Source organism: Diachasmimorpha longicaudata, chromosome 14 (assembly GCF_034640455.1).
Source record: "Diachasmimorpha longicaudata isolate KC_UGA_2023 chromosome 14, iyDiaLong2, whole genome shotgun sequence".
NCBI lineage: Eukaryota > Metazoa > Arthropoda > Insecta > Hymenoptera > Braconidae > Diachasmimorpha > Diachasmimorpha longicaudata.
In genome coordinates, this window is record NC_087238.1 from 36315 (window position 1) to 46518 (window position 10204).

The window sequence follows — 10204 nt, forward strand, 5'->3', positions numbered from 1 at the left end:
GTTGAAAAAGGACATAACTTGGACTTGGGGGGAGAGAGAGCAGAGCGCCTTTGTCACCCTAAGAAGGGCTCTGACAACAGCTCCGGTGTTGCAGTATTCCGATTTCGGGAATCCGTTTCTGCTCACCACCGATGCGTCAAATAAGGCCATAGGTGCTGTGTTATCGCAAGGGGAAATTGGCAAGGATTTACCAATCGCCTATGCCAGCAGGACCTTAAATAAGGCAGAGCAGAACTACAGTACCATAGAGAACGAGCTCTTGGCTATTGTATGGGGAGCTCGTCACTTCCGTCCTTACCTATATGGGCGTAAGTTCACCATAGTGACCGACCATAGGCCCTTGAAGTGGATATTTAACGTAAAGGACCCGGGGTCCAGACTCGTACATTGGCGGATTAAATTAGAGGAGTATGAATACGAGGTGGTACACAAGCCTGGTAAATTAAATACCAACGCTGACGCGTTAAGTCGGATAAACGTGGTAACCCGAGCGCAGATAAGAGCGAACACAGGTGCGATGGACTCGGACGCTGACGGCGGGGTCATTACACCTGGTGACGACGACATTCCGGAAATACTACGAGAGTATCATAATACGCCGATGGCTGGTCATCCGGGTGTAAAACGTATGTACGCCAAATTAAAGCAAAAATATTACTGGAGGGGGATTAAGTCGGATGTTCAAAACCATGTGGGGAATTGTGAGGAATGCCAACTCAGCAAGTTGGGAAAAGCCACAAAGGTCCCCATGATTATCGGGGAGAGCCCTGAAACAGCATTCGAACAATGTGCAATGGACATAGTTGGTCCATTACCTATTACGGATGCTGGGAATAAGTATATCTTGACGTTTCAGGATGGACTAACTAAATTCAGCAAGGCCATACCCATCCCGGACCAGGAGGCCAATACGATCGGGCGTGCGTTCGCCGAAAAAATCATCTATGAATATGGTACACCACAGAGATTGCTCACGGATCAAGGACCAAATTTTGTAGGGGAGATATTTAGGAATGTTTGTAAGCTTCTAAGAATTAAGAAGATCCAAACCACGGCGTATCATCCGCAGACTAATGGTATTGTCGAGAGGTCGCACCGCACTCTGGCAGAATGCCTGAGGAGCTTCATCCTGGAGGATCAAACGGATTGGGATACGTGGCTGCCATACGCAATGTTTGCGTATAACACCACTCCCCACACGGCTACGAAAATGACGCCATTTGAGCTGATTTTTGGGAGACGCGCCGAGTTACCGACGGCCGTCAAACTGCCACCCCGTTTGACGTATTGCTATGATGATTTTGCCCAGGAGCTTCGTGAACGATTGCGGGCGGCCCACCAGGAGGCAAGGGAGCTCCTCGATGAAGGGAAAATCAGGAGCAAAGTCCAATACGACAAGAACGCTCTACCTATAGATTTGAAAATCGAAGATAAGGTACTACTGAAAAATGATGTCCTACGACGTGGAAGGTCAAAGAAGTTAACTCAGCCCTGGATAGGCCCATACGAGACTATCGAGAGGAATGTTGAGGTTAACTACACCATCAGGTCGGGAACCAAACACAAAACGCAGAGAGTCCACGTAAATCGGCTTCGACCCTTTATAGAAGCAGGACTGTATGGACCCCTGCCTCGCATTAATCTACCCTGTGAATTTCTGGAATTTTCTTGCCCGGGTGATAAGGAGATTTTCAGTAAAGGACTAGAACTGCAGATACATATAGTTTGTTTAATTAAACCATTTATTGTTAAAAGCGGTTACAGATACGTTGGAGGGACGCTCTATCACAGTATCCTTAATGTAATAGTAGCCTGGATAATCCCACAGATAGGAGGCACAGATGTCGCACGTCCTTTCGCTATCGTCCAGGAACTGGGGCACGTGGCACTGTTGTGGAGCTGGAGTTTCGCCGAAGAGTCTTCGGAGGTTGAAAACGTCCTCTACGCCAGCCTCGATGTCGGAGCGTACGGGGAGATCCCAAAGGGCATTGAAATCTTTCTTACTACGAACCCTCCAGTCCCTCATCTTCACCTTGAATTCCAAATTCAAGTACCCGGGATGGTAGGGGTATCGATGGCGCTAAAACATTCCAAAAATTGCAAGGAATTAGGGAAAATAGAGACTTCGAATGACAGTAAGAAACAGGGTAGTAAGAAAGTAAAGGAGGTATTCGTACTCACCAGATATTCGAATACGAAGTCGTCCATGGAGTGCCGCAGGTATGGATGGTTCCTCGAGGAACGATTCGAGCACAGCCGACCCCGAGTACAGGATGGTGAAGATCTTATCCGGTCCACATGGATGGAGAGATGCTGGAAGCAGTCGGAGACAGTGTGTCCAAATGGACCGCACTTAAAACACTTTCCGGCGTTCATGTTGTTGGTTCTTGGAATGTTAACTTCTTCACTGTTAACTTTTTGGAAGACTGTAGCCCAAACGGGGCGGCAGTCACTTTTATATTCAAGGGTGCTTCGTCATCAAGCATAGCGGCCATCGGGTTGGCGACATCGTCCACGTCAGGTAAAATTGAAAAGTTCAACGCACTTCCTGATTGACAAATCAAGCGACGCGCTAATTTTTATTGTCCTGTGGCTAATGCTGGGGAGCATCGCGGAAGTTCGGGGGGAGGGACATGTGATTGAGAGATTCGTCCACACCCCGGGAATTTATTTTGAGCCAATTGGGAGATTGCATTTGAGCAACTACGTTTGGACGGTTGCTGCAAGCACGGATGGTGCATCATGGCTGGCGAGCGCTGATCAACTGCAGGAACATCTGAATTATACGAAGCAACTGAGCTTCAGGGCTGGACCATGGGGTTCCAACTTCCATCACCTCGTGGATTAATGGATTGTCGATTTCGAGGAAACGAGAAGCGTCATCACGGCGTTGTTTGGGTTAAATGAGAGGAGGAAGGGCCGTCGAGGTCTTATAAATGGTCTGGGCACGGTAGCCAAGTCACTTTTCGGGACTATGGATGCTGATGATGAACGGGAAATACGCGAGAGGATTTCACGTCTGGAGGCTGGAGTTCAAGGGACACTGGATAGTTCTGGGAAGCAGTTGCAGATTGTTAACTCTACGCTTCTTCATCTAGCTCAAACGGAACAGATGATTCAGAAGAACGACAACATCTTGTTGAGGTCTATCAAAGGGATGAGGATACGCAGATGGCACACCGGCAACTCGTAGATGAGCATTTTTTGGTGGTCGAGGTCATCTACACTGGGGTGATGCGGGATGCTGCGAGATTAAAAAAACTGCTGACCGACTCCAAGGGGCTAATATTCGACACAGGAGTGTTCACGGTGGAGGGATTGGTCGACCTTCTCAGGAAAGCCAAATTACCGAAGGGTTTAAGTTTCCCCTTTGATTTGGAGGTAGCAAGGGTACATGAACTGCAAGAGGTATCAACTGTTAGTGTATCCGCAGTTGGCATGAAAATCATCACGGTAATAGGAATACCCCTGGTGGATTTCCAAGCATTCGACGTTATGCTGATGCATAGCATTCCAGTGCGGACAACGAACGGGTATCACTCGTACTTGGAGGCATCAAATGCGCTTCTGGTCGTGCATGGCGCAACACATCAGTACGTGCCAATGACTGAGGGGAAATTTAATTGCTGCAAGAGAGTTCGGGGACAATACTTATGCACCAACTCTTTGCCGATTCAAAAAATGAGAGACACTAGCCCTTGTGAGGTGCGAATGTACCTGAGCCGAGATAAGATACCGGAAACGTGTAGCACGAGACATCTGCGGCTACAAGGTCTCACCCTTATCAAAATGCGGAAGACTAACGCATGGGTCTATGTGGCACCGGAACCTGAAGCAATTGCCATAGCTTGCGGAGAGGGAAAATTCGAGACACCCTGCAAGGTTCAGGAATAATGCGGATAGAAGATTTCTGTGAGGTTATCGCTCCTGATTTCACTATCCGTCGCCGAAAGTCAAAGGAAACAACCTGGGAGAATCATATTCAGCCTAGACTGAACTTGACACTAAGTAATGACACCATTACGCAACTACAGCAGCAGGACCATGACGTGAGCGACATTCGACTCACAAACGTCATAGGGAACCTGAAGGAATTGGAGGACGTTCATGTGCAGCTAGAGACCGAAAAAGAAGATCTAGGGAAGCTTCAAAAGAAATTCGACTATCACGAATTTCTACTCCACCCATCATCAATATTTTCAGTGGTCAAGGTGGTTCTTGCCCTTGTACTAGGAGTATCTCTGTACTGCTGGTGCCGGATAGCCTAGCCTGCGTGTGTTAGAGAAGCGAAGGAAGTTGAAAGATTTACTTGTAAATACGTATTGACATTAATTCTCAGGTTTAGCCATGTTTCCTTTTTTTTAAATGCGGTTTCACCTTCTTAAAGGGGCGGTGAAGTTTTGGATGAATTTTGATCGACCCAGACTTTTGATTGGCTATAACTTCTTCAATATTGATTTTAGCGGGGGAAAATCTCTTGCCGACGACTTTTACAAATTAAATATAGAATAGATTTTTGGGCTCTTTTCCGCGAAATTGTTCATAGATAAGGCTGTACAGTCTTGTTCAACTGTCTAACCTTTCACTATTTCATGCCCCCAGAAGTGATGATCGTGGATATTCTTAGGATTTCTACTTTTCCAGAGAACATCTCTTTACCTCCACGGAGGAAAAAGGAATGTTTTTATAATTATTGATGAGATAGGGTTAGAGAAGAAAATTATCATCAGTAATAATTTTTTTCCCCGGCGGGGAGGGATGTTATGCCCCAAAATGCCATAACATTTCAGTTTCGTAATCCGGAGAATACGAGGACACGAAAGTGGCACGTATTATTCGGAATGCAAACCATATGAAGAAAGGAAAATAAAAGGTAATGAATATATGTGGATAAATCCACGTATATTCAACTTATGTAGATAACTGGGGCGCAGCGTCAGCGCTTTACGCCTCGAACTGGCCTCTAGCGCGTCACCGTGCGATGTAATACGAATCCACGAGACAATAAATACTCGAGGACTCGTATTCTCTGGGCCAGTTATCCGAATACCATTCATAAGGAGTTACTTCTTTTGTACTTATACTCGCCTGATACTTTCTGTTTCAGAGCGAGTCTTTAATTGTTAATAAACTTGGGAAACAATCAATAAAGGTGGCTATCAATCAAAGATATCTACTCCTATCCTCTATCCGCGAGTGTGAACCCCGGAACCCGAACCCAACCGCTCGGGTCCATTACATGGCCATGCCCAATAAGAAGGTGAGGGCCATGGAAGGACTGGCGGCAACCTCCTTCAGGGAGGCGGCGAAGGGTGGCGGCAGGGTAGCCTTAGTGCCAACTGGCCATCCTGAGCTGTCTCTGACGAGGGAGCCGCCGACCTGGTTCAGGAGGCGCTAGTGGCAGCACTGTTCGGGACTGACATGGAAGGTCAGCTCCCGAGCTTTGACGGCCACTGGTTTGACGATGGCGTGCTGTGGGTGGCATGCACAGACGGTCAGTCAAGAGAGTGGCTGAAGTCCGTGGTGTCCACCCTGATACCCTGGGAAGGGGCCTCCCTTATCATGGTGGATAAAGAAGTGCTCCAAAAACTGATCAGAGTCACGGCCTTTCTCCCGGGAAAACCCGTAGAAGTGGCTATGGCCCTTGAGAGGTTGGGAATGCAAAACAGGGCCCTTACCACAGGCAAGTGGAGGGTCTGGGACTGCCGTAGCGGGGAGGAGGGGCTCAACCTGGTGCTGGGTGTGGACCCCAAGTCTCTAGAGGCCCTGAAGGGTATGGGGATGGCCCCTTTCTACTGCCTGGGCCGGGCTCGTTTCTACGAGACCCAGGGGAGAGCGGCGGGGGAAAGGCGCCCCAGGCGCAGCCGGGCCCAAAGGAAGCGATCGCCGACCAAGGGGAGTCGGAGATCGCAGGGGGGAGGGGAGGGCAGGAGGGAGCGCCAAAGGGTCCGAGTGGCTCGGAGAGTGCCCCAGGAACTGCAGGGGAAGGCTCCCATGAGGGGAGGGGAAAGGAGAGCGAGGAAGGCTCGCTCTTACAGAGGGACCCCCTTGCCTTTACTGAGGCTCGGTAAAAAGCCTATCTGGAGGTGAGGTGGAGCTATTCTATGCTCGGGGCGACCTGGGCCCCAGGGCCTGCATTGCTGTCAGAAGAGCGTGCGGAGCCAGGGGAATGGCCAACTTCTGCCACAGAGACTTGGTGGCGGTTGTCGTGAGACTTCAGGGGGAGGCCGGTGCGGAGGATATCGTTTTCTGCTCGGCTTACTTCCCACATGACTCGCCGACACCACCACCTACCAAAGAACTGCGTGATCTGGTGAATCACTGCAGAGCTAAAAAGCTGCCACTCATCATAGGGTGTGACGCAAACGCGCAGAACGTGGTGTGGGGCAGCGAAAGATGTAATGACAGGGGCACTGCTCTCCTGGAATTTATGGCAGACGTGGACCTGGAGATCCGAAACAGGGGGTCGAGGCCCACGTTTGTCACCTCTCGCTGTCAATGTATCATTGACGTAACCATGTGTACCCGCCGGCTGGCGGGGCGATGCAGGGACTGGTGGATGGACCGGGAGGACACACTCTCTGACCATCGACGCATCAGATTCAGTATAGAGGGCTGCGCCCAACAGCAGCAGGACCGCCTGCGCAGTAACCCAAGGGCCACCGACTGGGACTCCTTCAGGAGGAACTTGGAGGAAAGGCTCGGGGTCGGACGCGTAAGGCCCTGCAGGGAGGACCGGTTGGAGGACGAGGTGGAGAGAATCCACGTTGCCCTAACTGAGTCCTTCGAGACGGCATGCCCTGCTAGACGATGCAGGATGGGAAATAAAGTGCCTTGGTGGAGTCGTGAGTTGGACAGGCTGAGAAGCCAGTCCATGAGACTCGGGAATCGAGCGCACAAATCGAAGAGAGCCGAAGACTGGACTCGGTACAGAAATGTGCAGAGGGAGTACAAGAGGCTCATAAAACGATCAAAAGAGCTCATCTGGAGGACATACTGTGAGGAACTGGAGGCGCTTTCGGGCATCTCCAGGCTTCGCAGGGTCATCTCGGGGGGTCCAGCACAAAGGCTGGGTGGAATCACGCTGCAAAGCGGAGAGACCATCACAGAGCCGCGAGAAGTCCTCGAGCATCTGGTTCGCGCGCACTTTCCGGACTCTACTATAGAGCATCCTGGAGAGTGCCTGGAAGTGGACTGGAAGCGGACAGGAAGCGGCGATCCCGACTGGGAGCTAGCCGCAAGAATAGTAACGCTGGACAGGCTGCAATGGGCGGTGGACTCATTCGATATGTACAAGAGTCCGGGTCCGGATGGGATTCATCCGGCCCTCTTGCGAAGAGGGGGGCCATTGCTCCTTCGCAGACTGATACCGGTTTTCAGGGCCTGCCTGGCATTGGCCTACGTACCAGGCAGGTGGCGGGAAGTCAGGGTTGTCTTTATCCCCAAACCGGGTAAATTCAGCTATGACAACGCGAAAGCCTACAGACCAATCAGCCTGAGCTCCTTCTTGTTGAAGGCGCTCGAAAGGCTGGTCGATAGGCACATTAAGGAGGGGGCACTGAGGACTAACCAGATATGCCCCTCACAACATGCTGGCAGATCAACTGAGACTGCGCTGCACCACTTGGTAGGCACTATAGAAAGTGCAAAGGAGAGGGGGGAGGACACCCTGGGTGTCTTCATAGACATCGAAGGGGCCTTCGACAATACCCCTTTGGAACGATGGAGGAAGCTGCGGCAGCATTTGGGATCGAGAAAACGGTCGTCAGATGGATAGCCGCCATGCTCCGAACAAGAGTTGTCCACTCCACCCTTGGTGACAGTGAGGTAAGGGCTGCGGCAGGGAGGGGCTGCCCGCAGGGGGGGGTTATCTCTCCTCTGCTATGGCTCCTCGTTGTTGACGGCCTCCTCACTGGACTCGAGGAGCTGGGAGTGAGGACAGTCGCATACGCAGATGATGTGGCACTGCTGGGATCGAGCAGGAACACGAGCACGCTACATAGCAAAATGCAAAAGGCGCTGAACTATGTTCAGCACTGGTGCACATCGAAGGGCCTAAGGGTAAACCCAGGCAAGACGGAGATGGTGCACTTCACACGTAAAAGGAGAGGTGCTGTCAAAGCTCCCTCCATTTATAACACAACGCTGGAATTCTCAGAGGAGGTCAAATACCTAGGTATTTGGCTCGATAAGAAGCTCAGCTGGAAAAAGCCTATCGCTATGCAGACTAGCAAGATCACTATGACATACTGGGCGTGCAGGCGAATGTTCGGAAGCACATGGGGTCTGAGGCCGAGGATGGTCAAATGGATCTACACGGCCATTATGACCCCACAGCTAACATACGCAGCCGCAGTGTGGTGGACAGCTTTGAACAAGGCCTGCCACAGGAAAGCGGTGGACAGAACAGGCAGGCTTGCGATGCTGGGTATAACAGGGGCCCTCAGAACGACCCCGAGCTCAGCATTGGAGGCCTTGCTCTTCATGCAACCTCCACACCTAATCATAAGGGAGGAGGCGACAAAAGCGGCCGCGAGATTGCGGCTACAGGGAACATGGAAAGGAGCCAGGAATGGTCACGCTAGTGTCCTCCGCGCGGACGGCGAGCTTGAGGGGCTACTGTCGCGGGGTGCTGACGCCTGCAGACCCAGATGGCACTTTCGCAGAAAGTTCTCGGTCAACCTTGGATGTGGGGAAACCCCGGCAGGAAAGGATGCGGACTGGGTGCCGCCCCGTGGACTAGTCTGGTATAGGGACGGATCACGGGTGAGCGGACGGGCAGGAGCGGGGGTCTGGTCAGAGGGGCCTGCAATAGCGAGGACCCTTGGGCTGGACTCGCACGCAACCGTGCTCCAGACCGAACTAGCTGCCCTGAGAGCCTGTGCTAGGATGATCCTGGAGAGAGGGGACAAGGGCAAAAGATCTTCATCTTATCGGACAGCAGGCGCGCGCTGAGGGCAATACTCAGCTATGAGTGTTGCTCAAAGTTAGTGGGTGAATGCGTTGAGCTGATGGAGAGGATCGCCGAAAATAATTGGCTCGAGGTGGCTTGGATTCCGAGCCACGCTGGCATCAAAGGCAATGAAAAAGCCGATGAGCTAGCAAAGAAAGATAGTTGCAGGGCCTTTCAGGGGGAAGTGAAGCATGTAGGCGTGCACACCAATTTTGTGAAGGACCTGATCAAGGAACGTGGGGACAGAAGGATCGTGGAGAGATGGGACTCGGAGACGGGTGCCAGGCACACGAGATCCTTCCTAGGAAAACCCACAAGGAAGATGGCAGAAAGCTTATTGGGCCTAAACAGGGTTAAGCTCCGGGCTATAGTGGGGCGTATCACTGGACACTGGCCCTTGGCTCTGTACTTATCAAGGATAGGCAAGGGGACTGACCCCCTATGCAAAAGATGCGGGCTGACGGAGGACGATCCTCTTCACCTCTGTACAAGATGCAGCGGACTCGATGAAGCCAGATGGAATGTCTTCGGCTCTACGTGCATAGATATACGTGTCGACAGGGACGGGATCAAGGGGCTCTATGAGCTAGCTCGTAGGGCACAGATACTCGATACCAGCGACTGGGCGGCTGCCTTAGGACAGGGTGTAAAATGGCCGAGAGGCTGATTGCACCTCCGGACAGGACCGTCTAACCTTAATAAGTGACAAGTGATACATTTTTCTTACAGCTAATTTTCATTTTCGCGGGCCGCGGGTTTTTGAAACAACGTTTTTCAATTCGAAATACGAACGGCTAAAAACCCGCCAGTCAAAGCTGACGGTGGCGCCCCCTTAGAATCGGTAACCCCTCTCAGAAACGTAGATTCCCAGAATTCCACAGTGTCGGTAAAAACGTAGGGCCGCCTCCTGACACCAGGAGGCTCTGCGCAAATGTAAACACTGTAGGGCCCATTTTCAAAATAATGAATATCTAGTGAACAAATAAACTTAAAAATATGGAAGTTGGATATTAATCAACAACAAACGATTCCCTATCCAATGATAATAACTATTGGAGGCTACAATGAAATATTAATCGAGTGGCGGGATAGCCCATACTCATTAAATTGTTTAATTAATTATTAAATAATGAAGGCCTACAAACGTTTTTAGTGCATAACAATATTATAGAAAACTACTAAATCAATCTAAATTGATAAAATACTTAATTTTCAAATAAACAGTGCGCGCCAACTAGCAGCGGTTAAATC

The 10204-nt window shown here is 50.8% G+C and overlaps 1 protein-coding gene across 1 annotated transcript; it reads left to right on the plus strand.

Moving 5' to 3' along the window:
* The first annotated feature begins 7782 nt into the window (after window positions 1-7782).
* Window positions 7783-9620, plus strand: LOC135169352 (uncharacterized). The gene is made up of 4 exons (XM_064134296.1): window positions 7783-7827; window positions 7861-8267; window positions 8391-8766; window positions 8889-9620. Exons 1-4 carry the CDS (start codon window positions 7783-7785, stop codon window positions 9618-9620), a joined length of 1560 nt encoding a protein of 519 aa, XP_063990366.1.
* Window positions 9621-10204: the final 584 nt, after the last annotated feature.

Coding starts and splice junctions, on each gene's coding strand:
- LOC135169352 (XM_064134296.1), top strand. CDS start 7,783: ATGCTCCGAACAAGAGTTGTCCACTCCACCCTTGGTGACAGTGAG. Junction 8,268..8,390: donor TACTGGGCGTGCAGGCGAAT/GTTCGGAAGCAC, acceptor GGCCTGCCACAG/GAAAGCGGTGGACAGAACAG. Junction 8,767..8,888: donor GGTATAGGGACGGATCACGG/GTGAGCGGACGG, acceptor AGCCTGTGCTAG/GATGATCCTGGAGAGAGGGG.